Raw genomic sequence first — 15,811 nt, forward strand, 5'->3', positions numbered from 1 at the left:
TGAATTGTCACTTCACTGTCATCTGGTGACCCCCCCCCCCTCCCAAAAGCATGTGGGGGTCTCGACCCACAGGTTGAGAACCACTGCTCATGTCATACCGCCACCATCAACATCCTCCAATCCTTGCTGTTGTATTTTTAGGGCCGATTTAAAATGGAACGGAACGCCTTGCATTGGTCTAAAATTCTGACTGACTGACTGGTCCTCCTCCCACATCCAGCCCACCAGGGGGCGCCCTCCCCCCCACCCCCTCCCCCCACTAGGACTTTAAGGACTTGACGGCCTTGCCCAGGTTGTTGTAAAACTCGGCCATGCTGGAAGGGAAGAAGGAGTCGACCACCGAGCGAGGAAGGAAACCTCCGAGGTCGGTCTGGAAGAAGCTGTACACCTGTGTTCTGTTGGGCTCTCTGGGAGGGAAGAGAAGAAAACATGAACTGTGGGTTAGTGTTAGTTTTGTGTCATGCTTGCTACTCAACGGCAGGCGGTCGCTTTTCTGTTCTCTCTCCCTCCCTCGTGTGTGCCTTCCCGTCCCTGCCTCCCTGTCTCTTCCTTCCTGTCCATGCCTCCCTGTCTCTCTCCTTCCTGTCCCTGCTTCCCTGTCTCTCTCCTTCCTGTCCCTGCCTCCCTGTCTCTCTCCTTCCTGTCCCTGCCTCCCTTTCTCTCTCTACACTGTCTCTTCGAAAATTCTAAACATGGAATTAGTGAGCTCGTCTCTCAACGCAATCGACAAAATCTTTTCCACAAGGAAATTGGGGTCCAGGGAGCCTGTGTGCCCGGGGATGTTTGCGTCCCGATACATGATGGGACTACTACGAAAGAAAGCTCCCCTGCCCTCACCCCCACATCCTGCTCTTCATGGACACTTGTTGCTGTGTCTTCAGGCTGGGGGACATTACATGATAATAATAATAATAGGCTGGGGGACATTACATGATCAAGGACGTCTCCACAGCTATCGATCAATGAGGCCGCAGACCTTTGAGACAACGTGAACTGGCATTCATTCCGAAAGATACCGTAGGCCTACTAGTGATGCCAGAATTGGCAAAAATGTTATTTGAATATTCCTTTTAAAACACCACATGTATTTGAACATTTTTCAAATGATTTTGAATGTCGAATGTATATGATTTTTATGAATATTATATGAATATGCAGCCTAATGTGCTGTAAAACGTTCTCTTTCTTTATGATTCATAATTATCTTAATCTTTGTATGTTTTAGTTTACGTGGCAAAGAGTCTCGCCAGAACTCATACAGCAATTTTTATTGTTATTTTTTTTTATTTGAATCTTAATTTAAAATATTGGATTATTCTTTCATTTTTTACATTTGAATATTCATTCGAATATGGAATATTCGTTGGCAGCACTAAGGCCTACGCTCACACAGACACATGAACTCTCTCATGGACAAACATATCCCTACCACCTGGGCTCTTTCTGTTTTCCACCTGATAACAGGGCTCGAAGGAATGGCATAGAACAGGGGTCCTCAACTAGAAATGATGAAGGTCCACAAATATTTTTTTGAATAAGACAGAGGTCCGGTCCCATGCGCGGCGTCCATCGGAGAGCGGGGCTCTATGCCCGTTTAGTATGGTCAAGCCAAGCTTATACAAATCAGATCCCCTTCCACCCAACTAATAATGGGGTGCAGAGTGCAGGCCCGGAGTGGAACTCCAAATCAGGCCGGGAGTTATACGCCCTGGCAGGCCACACTGTGCACGCGTAGCGCGCGCCTGAATTTTGGGGGCCCTTGGGGGACATTTTGGGGGCCTTTGCAGCAATTTCACATGAGAAATGTATACCATCTGATGTTATTTAAATTATTAACTTAAAAAAAAAAAAAAAAAAGAATAATGTTTTTTTTTTTGGGTGGTCCGCAAAGAGGTGGTCCGCGGTCCGGTCGCGGACCGCGGTCCGCCAGTTGAATACCCCTGGCATAGAAGTAGTGCTTTTTGTCTTTCTTTTAACCGAGTGTACATTTGTCGACAATGTGTTTTATCAGTGAGTGACCTATGGAGTGGTGCATATCAGACAAGATACTGTATAAATACAAGTAAGACGCGCAAACGCGGGAAGCGAACGCAGCTCGTGTGTGTGTGTGTGTGTGTGTGTGTGTGTGTGCTACAGCTGCGCCCTGTGTGTGTGTGTGTGTGTGTGTGTGTGCTACAGCTGCGCCCTCTGGTGGCGGGCGGGTGGTGTAACAGCGTGACACACACACACACACAGACATTCAGCCCTTGCTGTCATAGTAAGTGGCTCACTGCGTTCACAACTATAGGCTCATTTAAACGTCGATACGGCATTCAATGACCTGGATTGTATTATGTGGGTCATCTTTTCATTATACAGTAACCTCACACATGGCTGCAATTCGAAACTGGCCTCTGTAAAATCTGAATCCCCCCCCACCCCCCCACCCCCTTTCCCCTCACTGTATATGTATCTTTTCCCTTTTTGCTTCCTATATGATGAATTCTTGTTCTGTTCTTTAACTACATAGAAGTGTCTATTTGTATGTCTCTAAATGTTTTGATGAATTGAACAATGTGGACCCTGTTGTAAACAAGTGTAATGCTTAATTGGGTCGTCCACTCACAGTTAACAGTCTTTGTATTGAGTTTGTGCTTGAAATGTACTGTAATTCTACAGTACAGCTGTAAAGAAAAACAATAAATGTGAAAAGCAAGGACCTTATTGTAAAGTAGGCTGGCATGTCTACCAAATTAATGCGGTATTAACAATTAAGCACTACGTGTTTCAAATTTCAATTCCAATGTACAATGTCACTTATCAAAGTCAGTAAACTATGGCCCAAATAAATGCTGTCCACACCTGATCTAGCCCAATGCTGCCCCCTTGTGATCAACTACAGTCTCTGCGCTTCAATCCGACTAACACAACATTTCTGTACAATTACATAATAATGTCCCCGACCCGTGCAAAGGGAGACGTAAAGACAAATTTAGCTATAGGTGGGCGAGAAATATCTCACGCAAACAAACAACACACTGACTTCTTTGTAGGGATGCACTGATTTATGGCAAAATAAATGGTTATGGCAAAACGAATCACTATTATGGGTCCATAAAACATTTATTCAGCTCTTTTGAATGCATTAATTGCATACACTATTCAGTGATATATTTTCTGCCTATTCAGGTCGAAACGAAAATGCATTTCTTTTGCCATTTTCTGCCGAATATTTTCTGCGGCCGAATATTCTGTGCGTCACTACTTCTTTGTTTTCTGACCGACCTATAGAACGCTGACCGAGTCAGTCACGCCAACAACAACAACGTGCTCACCCTGAGATGGGGACGCAGATGCAGCCGCACGGGTGGTTCAGGCCCCGCACGAAGCCGGACTGGGGCGGGCAGCTGGGGTGGGTCACGTTGGTGGCTGTGGGAGTGGGAGAGGAGAATGGGTCAATATGAGACACCGACAGGGGCTACAGAACCGTTACAGGGGGCGGCATTTGGGCCATCACACCCTAGTCTTCACATTTAACCCATTTTGGGACGGGAACCCCTTTTGGTGTTTTAAACATTATGTTATAATTTAGCTATTGAAAAATAGCAGATCTACAAGCTCATAGTGCTATGTGGCGCGCTATGAGCTTGTAGGTCTGCAATTTTTTTAAAGTCGTGAAAATGTGTCACAAATCTTTGAATATATATTTCAGAGCGAACATTTTTAACAAATATATTGGCTTCTGGGGGGTCCCTGGAACTACATATTTTGAGCACCACTGACATAGAAACATAGGTTTTTCAGAAAAATGTTAGGATTAGGAAGACATTTTTTAATCAACCTCAGTCCAAAATGGGTTAAAGTCCTCTGAAAGAATATATATTCAAAGATTTGTGCCGCATTTTCACGATTCTTCAAAAATAGCAGACCTACAAGCTCACTCGGTGGCGCACTATGAGCTTGTAGATCTGCTGCTAAAGTATAACATAATGCTTAGTTAAAACACAGAAACGGGTTCCCGTCCAGAATGGGTTTTAACCTCAAATTCAGTTATTTTGCAGTTATATTAGTTTTTATTTATTAAGATTTTTTATAGACTTGACAAATAAGACATACATGATACATAACAAATACACCAAACTGGGCAATGTATAAGAAACGAGTGGCAGACCTATCGTGAGTAAAAGGCTTCTCTGAATTATAACACGCGACTAATCTGATTTCATCGCGTGTTATAATTCAGATAAGCCTTTTACAGCATGCTATCTCATCACGGTCATCATAGGTCTGCCACTCGTTTCTTATACATTGCCCAGTCTGGTGTATTTGTTATGTATGTCTTATTTTGTCATGTCTATAAAAAAAAGCAACATGGGCACTCGGGCATGAAGGAAGCATGAGTTCAAGTCCGTTGCTCTCCCCTTGTCCCCCATATATGGGGACTAGGTTGGCGGAGGGTGTGTAGAGCCCAGGATCACATTAGATAATTGACACAGGGGTGAAAAATGGGTTACAAAATTGTGGGATAAAAATGATAAGAAAATAATAATAATAATAATATAACAAAGAAGCCTTTTACTGTATGCCACCATTAATGTATCCCTGTTTTGTGAATGTCATTAATATAGGCGAACATTTAAAAAAAAAAGAATCCCCCCCCCCAAACAAATAGCAAAAATAGTTGATCTATAAGCTCTCAGCGCATTGCTTGGCGACGCACTGAGAGCTTGTAGATCAGCTATATAGCCACCCCCGTATTTCTTTCTGAAATTACTGCATAACAAGTAACCAACCATGCAGCCACAATGATGGAAAGTACCAATGACGGTAACCATAACTGTGTACACACTACACACACAATGCTTCACAGTCAGCAGCAACACAGTACAGTAGGGATAAAACTAAATGGTTTCAAGCGGTTTGGAATAAACACAGGATGCCTCTCAAGTCAGCATTATAAAATTAAGGTTGGACTTCAGAACAATCACATGCAGGCAGCTGGCCAGACAGCCCTGCCCACAGGCAGCCAGGCCCTGTGCAGGCGTGGCATGTTAACCCCTTTTGGTGTTTTAAACATTATGTTATAATCTAGCTATTGAAAAATAGCAGATCTACAAGCTCATAGCGTGCCACCGAGTGGCGCGCTACGAACTTGTAGGTCTGCTATTTTTGAAAAATCGTGAAAATGTGGCACAAATCTTTGAATATATATTTCAGAGTGAACATTTTTAACAAAAATATTGGCTTCTGGGGGGGTCCCTGCCCTGGAACTACATATTTTGAGATGGGGGTCCGTGGCCCAATAGAGATAATTCTGGGGGTCCTTCACATGAAAAGGGTTGAGCCCCACTGACACAGAAACATGGGTTTTTCAGAAAAAAATTAGGATTTAGAAGACATTTTTTTGAATCGACTTCAGTCCAAAATGGGTTAAGACTGTCCCGCATTTGATTTCACTAACACCATCTCGTATCCCGGTGCATTCCTACCTTGGGTGAATTTTTACATTTTAAAATAGTCCAACTAGCCGATCTGCATCGACATGTTGTGACTCTGAGCTTGTAGATTGGCTATTTGAACTGATATTTGAACAAGATATAGCCACTAAAATGTGTTCGGGTGTTGGGGGTGCATACTTAGTTTAGACTAGTCATTGGTTAGACATGGGTTAGGTTTAGGTGTGCTGCCCCGTGGGAGGTTAGGTTTAGGGTGAGGGTTTGAGATAATGTAGTTGTAGGACTAATGACTGGTCTAACCAATGACTAGTCTAAACCAAAAACTGTCTAAACTAAGCACTGCGCCCGGGTGTTGTGCTCTGAAAATCTGCAAGCTCACACCGTGTTGTGAGCTTGTAGATCAGGTGGCAAATTTTCAGCATGCAACAGAGTGTTCCGCCGTAGTCTGAAAACCCACCTTTTCAGACTCCATCATGGCCCATAGCACTTAACCTACCCCCTTAGATAGCATTTCTGTAGACTTAGATAGCATTTGATACAGACTTATACAGTAGCATGTTATGTAGACAGCACTATAATTGCATTGTATGTAGTCATAGCACGTCATAGTACATATGTATAGCATAGTATAGTATATATGTATAGTTTCATTATATAGATATTCCACTGTTACTTTCTTAGCTTACGCATGTTTCATGATAAATGCTTTTTATGTGATGTATTCCCATGCTTTTTTGTTCTTGCTTAATGTAAATCGCTCTGGATTAAGAGCGTCTGCTAAATGCCTAAATTGTAAATTGTAAAATCAGGCATTACGACATAAGGCCCGCCAAAATACATTTTGTGACTAAAACTGAAATTAAATTTTAATCAAAAGACTCCTCCCCCCAGGAGGAAGTAAATAATGTTGCTCTGGAGAGGGAAGTCTGGAACACTGTTACCCCGCGACCCGACTACGGATAAGCGGCTGAAGATGGATGGATGGACTATCTACGACTGAAACTACATCAAATCAACACTGATTAATAGTTTGTGCCTGTGTTGGTGCAGAAGGAGGCGACTGCAAAGAGTTCAAGTGCACTGACAGCATTCTAAATATGAAAACAGACCCCTGCTGCTGCAGTGAAGCAGTGAAGCAGTGAAGCCAGGGAACACATGCTCTCCTGTATTATTATTATCTTTGTAAAGTAGGACAACGAGTCAAAGGTTACGGTAAAAAGGCCCAGCGTCATCCATCATCACGTACGCACCGTTTGATGCAATGGTGCCGTCTTCGTATCGCTTGATTAAAATAACGTCGACAAAGTCTCGCGGAGCAATGATGCCCATGGCCGCCGAGGGCGTGACGGTTCGGCAAACGGAGATGTCCTGTTGGGAAAGATACGGAGACAAAGTCGTGTGGATTAGTTTAGTTTAAGCCTCGATCGACGTCGCAACATTAATGCAATCGCTATCGAAACAATGGTGTTTTATGTGTGGTGGGGGGAAAAAAATATTGTTTTAAAATAAAGAGATGCACTGAAGTAGCTGTCTGCATGATGAAAACCATGTACAAATAATGTGACGATGTTAACCACTTAATTCTCTAGAATTTGTCGTAGGACAAATAACGTAGATAGCTGTGCGATGCCTTGTGAGCTTGTAGATTGTCTATTTTCACCCTTTTGACTCTTTAAACTAATTTGTAAAGATCGGCCGGTGACCACCGAAACTGATCACCTAAAACAGGAGTATGAATAGGCCTTTATAGTCCATAATAATTATTACATTTATTTTATTACATCAGTTTGTCCAAAATGTATAAGTTATGGATAAGGGCTTCGGAGAGGGGACAGACTACCGTAATTTCCGGACTATAAGCCGCACCTGAATATAAGCCGCACCAGCCAAATTTAGGGAAAATCCCATATACAAGCCGCACCGGACTATAAGCCGCACCGGACTATAAGCCGCAGCTACGTTAGCTCAGAGCCTGAGATGGCTCTGCGTTAGCTGTAAAAATCCATAGATTAGCCGCACTGTTGTATAAGCCGCAGGGTTCAAATCATGGGTAAAAAGCCGCGGCTTATAGTCCGGAAATTACGGTAAATAGAATAGATGGTTCTCCGTCTCAACTGCTCATTATTATCATTATCATTATTATCATCACAAACACAAACCTCTGTAACTTGTTCCAGGAGTTCGAACCGCTTGACGTTGTTGTCCCACTTCACCCGCAGTCCTGAGGGCACCGGCTTCAGGCACTCCCACACCATGTCCGGACTCCCACTGATCACCCCTTCTCCTTTATATCTACAAGATGAGAAACATGTAAATGTTACAAAGATTGGGCATTACACACACACACACACACACACAAACACACACACACACTGATGGCGGAGGGAAGTGGAAACTGTGCAAGGCACCAACCTGCACATCGGGAGCAATTTAGGGGTTCAGAGTCTTGCTCAAGGACACTTGGACACTAGTCTGGCCCAGCCAGCATGCATGCTTCCTGGTCTAGAGGGGCCAGGCGTGCATGGAGCAAGCGCCAAGCGCTGAATAATATCGGTTCACCGATTTGAGCTCTGGGGGAGCCCAGGATCGAACTGGGAACCTGGCGGTTTCCACCAGCCTCTCTACCCCTGAGCCAATGCATATAAATACCCCCCACAGAGGCTGAAACTAACACAAATTAAAAATCTCTGGACTCTGTGCAATTTTTAACCTATGACCTTTAAACCTGATAAAAGTAAGTAAAATAACTGTAATATATGTTTTTTTTGTGATCATTAGAATGTCTAGAACATGTTTTATTCATTATTGTGAAAGATATCCCCCAAATGTAAATTATTCAGTTATCATTATTATTTTAATAAATATTCTAAATGTGCATAAAAAATATAGATAGATATAGATATAAATATAGATAAGATAATAGAAAAATACAATAATATATATTTTTACATAATTTCCTCTGATACATCCTAGTACTGTAGTAAAAAGTAGTAGTAAGGTTGCAATTAGTTTTTTGCAAGTAGAAATTAATCCGGGTTTTACAGGGTTAAAGTGAATAATTATACTAACTTCTGGGGGTTTAATATCCCCGGAACAAAATATTTTGAGACGGGGGCCAAATACATTTTGGGGGTAGGCCTACATTTTGGGGGTACTTTCTACTTTTGACATGAAAAGTTTTGAGCATTGCTGACTTTTCTTTCTTCTTCAGAAAACAGTAGAAGACATTGAATAGGCCTCAAGTCTAAATGGGTTAAGGGGGCGGTGCTCACTACTCAAAGCAGCAATTTAGTAAACCTGAGGTCACTGTTGACACAAGTACAGTGTGTCCACACAGACAACACACACACACACACACACACACACACACATGCACACACACACTCACACACACACACGTCACACACACACCCACTACACAAACAACAGCAACCGTATCCTGAAATGTCGACTATTATACAAACATCTGTGGGACACGAGAGGACTTACAGTATAACTACAACTTGAGTACATTTATGAAAATGGAGGAGCTACATTATTTATTATTCTCACATACACATTGCCAGGGAACTCAGTGGAGGGACGCCAGGACACGGTGACATCGTTCTAGAAAAGAAAAAGAAAAAAACATCAGACACATTTAATTAATGAACAATTATAGTTATAGGGTTATAGCCTGCTTGCTATACAAGAAGAGACTTCGTGGCTATATAGAAAAGATCACAGGATCCAGGAGAATAAAAATAATAGCCATGAAGCAAATCATTCGTTTTATTTACCGATTTCTTGCATACTTTCCAGCCGGACTCGTCTTTTCTGTAGCTCTGCAGACAGTCAGCCACTGCGCTGGCTTTCTCCTCAAAATGCATGATGATCTGACCAACACTTTCACAGATCAGATGTTACACGGAGAGAATGTATTAAAGATCGAAGGATGACCGACCTGATATGCCTCCTCTTGTAGAAAAATAACGATGGGTTTTTTTTTAGCGAAGAAGCAACGATAATAACCCTATTATACCCCAGAGATACAGCTGTTGGAAAGGCAAGGTGAGCCTGTCTGTCTGTCTGTCCCTCCACTAGCTAACACAGCTAGCTGGAATGAATGAACTTGACGTGGAATAATGCACTCTTCTCTGCATCATACATTTGCAATAAGCAGCCGCTCTAGTCTCTAATGCAAGACAATTAAACACTTAGTTAGTATACACTATTAAAACAGCCGCGATACATTCTCAGCTATAGCTCTCGGGGAAAAATATATATCTAGCTCCAGCGACTGAAATATGAGCCATATTATTATTATTTCCTTTACAGTTTACAGTCAGTAATAGCCTATACCCCTGCTGGAATTTAAAGAAAAATGGAAAACTGGCTGCGCCGCCGCTGCCGAGCTCTTCCTCATCCTCGTATGTTTGACGCAAAGGCTGCTGGGATGTGTAGTTCAATGGACACGTTTTGGGCCACAGCTGAGCAGCTCCACAAACTAATGTTTGTTGAAGAGTTCTGTGAAGGATTATTTCATTATTCAGTAGTATGGAGCTCAGTACAGTATGCTGCATGGACGGAGGATTGTTTAGTAGTAGTACCAAATGTCTCAGGACTAGGAATGAACTCATTCTGAATGAAGAACAGCAGCTGAGGAGGTGATGAGAATCAACACAGCAACACAGACAGACTGAAGACAGCCCTGGTGAATATTGGAATTTATCAACACGCTTTTGTTTACATATGGGAGTACACACACACACACACACACACACACACACACACACACACACACACACACACACACACACACACACACACACACACACACGCACAGAATGCTGTGATTAAAATGATATATGGGCATAAGCATTTATTGTTGACTTGACCCTAATGTCCTCATGCTGTGTGTGTGTGTGTGTGTGTGTGTGTCTGTGTGAGTTAATTCATAGGCCACATACATTTTGTAAAATCCAAACTCTTGATTGAGGAAACCAATTCTAGAGTGACTTAAAGCCACCCTATAGAATGGCTGTGATAATTGCATAATATAGTACATTAATATAGGCTACATGAAATGTATAGCTACAGTTAGCCCCTCTCGGGACCCTACATAAAGCTTTTCTGAAATGTTGATGAGTTTTATGTTGGGTCCCTGGTCAGACCTATATTTTCGTATGGAAATTCCAGTACGCGGATGTAGAAATTCTCTCTAAAATAGGATCTGCGCCAAGTGACGGCATTATTTTCCTTGAGTTATTCTGAATTCGGTAACTTTAAGTAGCTATACATCCCGCTGCGAATATCTCCTGTGGCGCGGAAGCCGTTAAGTATTTTTAATCTTTGTTTGACCGATTTGGTCGCTTTATTTCTTCTTGTTTGTTTACCGTTTATTGTACCGCCTCCCGGTGTGCGGTTGGCTTGTGAGGCTACGTCCCTGCCTCTGATCTGCTGTGTCATAGCTATAGCGCCACTAGCTAGCCAGATAGGCGGTACAATGAGGTGTCAATAAACAAGGAAGGAAGAGAAGAATCCAAGCTTCCAAATCGGGCAAACATATATTAAAAATACTTAACGGCTTCCGCGCCACAGGAGATATTCGCAGCGGCATGTATGGGTACTTATACTTTACATATTCAGAAAGCCTCACACGGAAACATTTCGTCATAGAGCGCGGAGAGGCGCTAAACATGGAGTAAATGTTTTAAACAGGTGGCATGGTAGTAGTGCAACAGGACCCAATGCACTGGGTCTAACAAATGTCAGAAACTTCAGTAGCATTTGGGTTCTGCTTGGAGGGCTAAGCTACAGTATATATGAGTGGTTCTCAAACTGTTGAAACTTCAGTAGCCTAGGGCTATGCTATCTATGCCCTTATTCCCTGGTTTCTGAATCCAAGGACAGACTACCACATTTTGCATGGGAAATATTGACCTAAAAAAAAGTAAACAAAGTTTGTTAATCATACATATTTATAGTAAAATACATGTTTCCATTTTTAACATTAGTATAGCACTTTACTCCTTTTTGAGAAGCATTGGGGGGTGTGTGTGTGTGTGTGTGTGGTGTGTGTGTGTGTGTGTGTGTGTGTGTGTGTGTGTGTGTGTGTGTGTGTGTGACTGATTGGAGGGCTATGAGAAATATAGAGGTTATGTGCATGCATAAAGTGAGTGTCAAATCGAGGTACAAAGTGAGTTTAATGTTGTTTAATGCAATCAGAAAGGACTTTTCTGTTTGCTGTATGGGCTGTCAATCAGAAAGGACTTTTCTGTTTGCTGTATGGGCTGTCAATCAGAAAGGACTTTTCTGTTTGCTGTATGGGCTGTCAATCAGAAAGGACTTTTCTGTGTGGATGTATGGGCTGTCAATCAGAAAGGACTTTTCTGTGTGGATGTATGGGCTGTCAATCAGAAAGGACTTTTCTGTGTGGATGTATGGGCTGTCAATCAGAAAGGACTTTTCTGTTTGCTGTATGGGCTGTCAATCAGAAAGGACTTTTCTGTTTGCTGTATGGGCTGTCAATCAGAAAGGACTTTTCTGTTTGCTGTATGGGCTGTCAATCAGAAAGGACTTTTCTGTGTGGATGTATGGGCTGTCAATCAGAAAGGACTTTTCTGTGTGGATGTATGGGCTGTCAATCAGAAAGGACTTTTCTGTGTGGATGTATGGGCTGTCAATCAGAAAGGACTTTTCTGTGTGGATGTATGGGCTGTCAATCAGATAGGACTTTTCTGTGTGGATGTATGGGCTGTCATTCAGATAGGACTTTTCTGTGTGGATGTATGGGCTGTCAATCAGATAGGACTTTTCTGTTTGCTGTATGGGCTGTCAATCAGATAGGACTTTTCTGTTTGCTGTATGGGCTGTCAATCAGATAGGACTTTTCTGTGTGGATGTATGGGCTGTCATTCAGATAGGACTTTTCTGTGTGGATGTATGGGCTGTCAATCAGATAGGACTTTTCTGTTTGCTGTATGGGCTGTCAATCAGATAGGACTTTTCTGTTTGCTGTATGGGCTGTCAATCAGATAGGACTTTTCTGTTTGCTGTATGGGCTGTCAATCAGATAGGACTTTTCTGTTTGCTGTATGGGATGTCAATCAGATAGGACTTTTCTGTTTGCTGTATGGGCTGTCAATCAGAAAGGACTTTTCTGTTTGCTGTATGGGCTGTCAATCAGAAAGGACTTTTCTGTGTGGATGTATGGGCTGTCAATCAGAAAGGACTTTTCTGTGTGGATGTATGGGCTGTCAATCAGAAAGGACTTTTCTGTTTGCTGTATGGGCTGTCAATCAGAAAGGACTTTTCTGTTTGCTGTATGGGCTGTCAATCAGAAAGGACTTTTCTGTTTGCTGGGCTGTCAATCAGAAAGGACTTTTCTGTGTGGATGTATGGGCTGTCAATCAGAAAGGACTTTTCTGTGTGGATGTATGGGCTGTCAATCAGAAAGGACTTTTCTGTGTGGATGTATGGGCTGTCAATCAGAAAGGACTTTTCTGTGTGGATGTATGGGCTGTCAATCAGATAGGACTTTTCTGTGTGGATGTATGGGCTGTCATTCAGATAGGACTTTTCTGTGTGGATGTATGGGCTGTCAATCAGATAGGACTTTTCTGTTTGCTGTATGGGCTGTCAATCAGATAGGACTTTTCTGTTTGCTGTATGGGCTGTCAATCAGATAGGACTTTTCTGTGTGGATGTATGGGCTGTCATTCAGATAGGACTTTTCTGTGTGGATGTATGGGCTGTCAATCAGATAGGACTTTTCTGTTTGCTGTATGGGCTGTCAATCAGATAGGACTTTTCTGTTTGCTGTATGGGCTGTCAATCAGATAGGACTTTTCTATTTGCTGTATGGGCTGTCAATCAGATAGGACTTTTCTGTTTGCTGTATGGGATGTCAATCAGATAGGACTTTTCTGTTTGCTGTATGGGCTGTCAATCAGATAGGACTTTTCTGTGTGGATGTATGGTCTCTCAATCAGATAGGACTTTTCTGTTTGCTGTATGGGCTGTCAATCAGATAGGACTTTTCTGTTTGCTGTATGGGATGTCAATCAGATAGGACTTTTCTGTTTGCTGTATGGGATGTCAATCAGATAGGACTTTTCTGTTTGCTGTATGGGATGTCAATCAGATAGGACTTTTCTGTTTGTTTGTATGGGGCTGTCAATCAGATAGGACTTTTCTGTTTGGATACATGGGCTGTCAATCAGATAGGACTTTTCTGTTTGGATGTCTGGGCTGTCAATCAGATAAGACTTTTCTGTGTGGATGTATGGTCTCTCAATCAGATAGGACTTTTCTGTTTGCTGTATGGGCTGTCAATCAGATAGGACTTTTCTGTTTGCTGTATGGGCTGTCAATCAGATAGGACTTTTCTGTTTGCTGTATGGGCTGAGTGTCAAGACCAAAACATAGTATTTTGCCACACAGTCGGTAGGCATAACGTCCGGGTATGATGATTCACGCTCATACCCTCTATTAAAGATTTTAAAAAGTACATTTTAATGCACATTGAAGATGTGTAGATCTGGCAAATCGTGAGTGAACCACCGTAGGAATTAATTCACTTTGCTTGTGCTTGAGAGGTGGCTTTAAAATGATAGCCTGTTTTAACTGGTTTACTTTATTATTTATTACACATCATATAATTGTCATGAATTATGACCGTTATCTGCTTGAGCCAGTGGTGAAACACTCCTCTATGTAAGCATGTTGATATCCATGATAAGGTGATGAGATAACCATCCACTACTTTATCAGAGACCAAATCTGGGGAACAGCAGAACACTCTCGCCTGTGTGTTCAGCCTGGTGTTCCTAAATGTAACCTCGGTAAAACCCCTCTATCATCGTTTTACCCCTCTATCACACGACACACGGAACTATGTTTTTTGTGTCCATATCACTACGCCCCCAAAAAATAGTTCCATGTGATAGAGGGGTCAAAGTTGAACAAAAGTTGTGCTAATATTTTAGAAATAGGTCAACAATACCAATGACGTTATAGTTTTGTGAATTCATTTACTTTTACTGCGTGGCCCCCAGTGCCCCCCACAAAATGACCGGAACTGCTTAATATTGATCAAAACCAGAGCAGAACTCCCACCACGGGACTCTTGGGACCACTTAATGGCACAAGTATTTCATACAGCTTAAGTTAAATAAATGTCAAACAAAATCACAACAATAATAATGATTATCAGCATATATCAGCAATATCAGCTGATCATGTAGTAACTACATTCATTGCTTTTTCTAAAACAAGGTATAGTTTCAGGAGACTATAATGTAACACATTACATTTATACATTCAGTGTGCTTTCAATACACATGTCCATCTACCATTTGTAAATTGAGGAATTTGCTGTGTATAAATGCAAATCCCCTGACATCTGTGATTGTGAACCGACAAGTTTACCGTCTGATAAATAAATACTTACGGGTCCTACTGTATATCGTACAGAGGTACTGACGAGTTTACCGTCTGATAAATAAATACTTACGGGTCCTACTGTATATCGTACAGTAAGAGGTTCCCAAACGCTTTAGCTCGAGACCCAAAGGAGAAATTCCATCATGTCTCTCCAGGACCTGTTGTGAGCTTGTAGATCAGCTATTTTCACTACGTCTTAAAGAGTGTTTCTTTCCCTCTTAATTAATGGATTTTCTTTTTTTATGGAGACTTTTTGTTTTACATAATGAAAAATGGTGAATCTTTGTTTATATATATATTTTTTTAAATAGTAATTAAACACAAAATGTAGGACCCATAAAAGTTGGTGCGTGACCCATGCACAGGTTGGGAACCAGTGCTAATATCATAGAACTGATAACGGCATTATTTTTTGTAAGAGCCATTATGACCTAATGTTATTTTCACTAATCGATGACGTCACTGCAGCTTGGTCAATGTCAAGGCCAGCCCAGGTAATTAAACGGGTTCCTAATCAGGCGCAGGTGTTGCCCAGGGGCAGACGGCAGAGGCCAACCACTGTGTTCAGGAGGGCTGCTTGTCATTCGTTCGTGTTTATTTATTGTATTATTGTATGTATGCTATAAGAAAGTAGCAGCAGAGAATAAATGATTAATCAGCTCAACGTTTGGGACATCATTCTTTGTACTGACAGACGTCTGAGCTTGGCCGTCGGCAACCAGTAGTGCCTTTTAGTTTAGGACTTTTGGGCATTATAATAATAATGATTTCACATTGGACTTTCAAACTAGGAAGAAGGGTATGGCCTAGTCAGCCTGTAATGACATATGCATGCAGCTTAAGATCTGATCATCACAGCTTAAGCTGCTTAAGCTTAAGCGTAAGATGTTCAAAGTAAAAATATACCTAGGACGACCGTCGAGCCGATTCTACTCTATGGCTCTGAGACA

General features: G+C 41.9%; 1 protein-coding gene across 1 annotated transcript; it reads right to left on the minus strand.

The window, feature by feature from the left end:
• Positions 1 to 259: 259 nt before the first annotated feature.
• Positions 260 to 9,783, minus strand: stard5 (StAR related lipid transfer domain containing 5; the record flags this gene model as incomplete). Its single annotated transcript, XM_083759212.1, has 6 exons — positions 9,215 to 9,783; positions 8,992 to 9,041; positions 7,595 to 7,727; positions 6,686 to 6,803; positions 3,315 to 3,408; positions 260 to 407 (listed from the first exon to the last, which is right to left on the minus strand). Exons 1-6 carry the CDS (start codon positions 9,302 to 9,304, stop codon positions 260 to 262), a joined length of 633 nt encoding a protein of 210 aa, XP_083615338.1. The 5' UTR covers positions 9,305 to 9,783.
• Positions 9,784 to 15,811: the final 6,028 nt, after the last annotated feature.

Source organism: Protomyctophum parallelum (genome assembly GCF_964188405.1).
Source record: "Protomyctophum parallelum genome assembly, chromosome: 2".
Taxonomy (NCBI): Eukaryota; Metazoa; Chordata; class Actinopteri; order Myctophiformes; family Myctophidae; genus Protomyctophum; species Protomyctophum parallelum.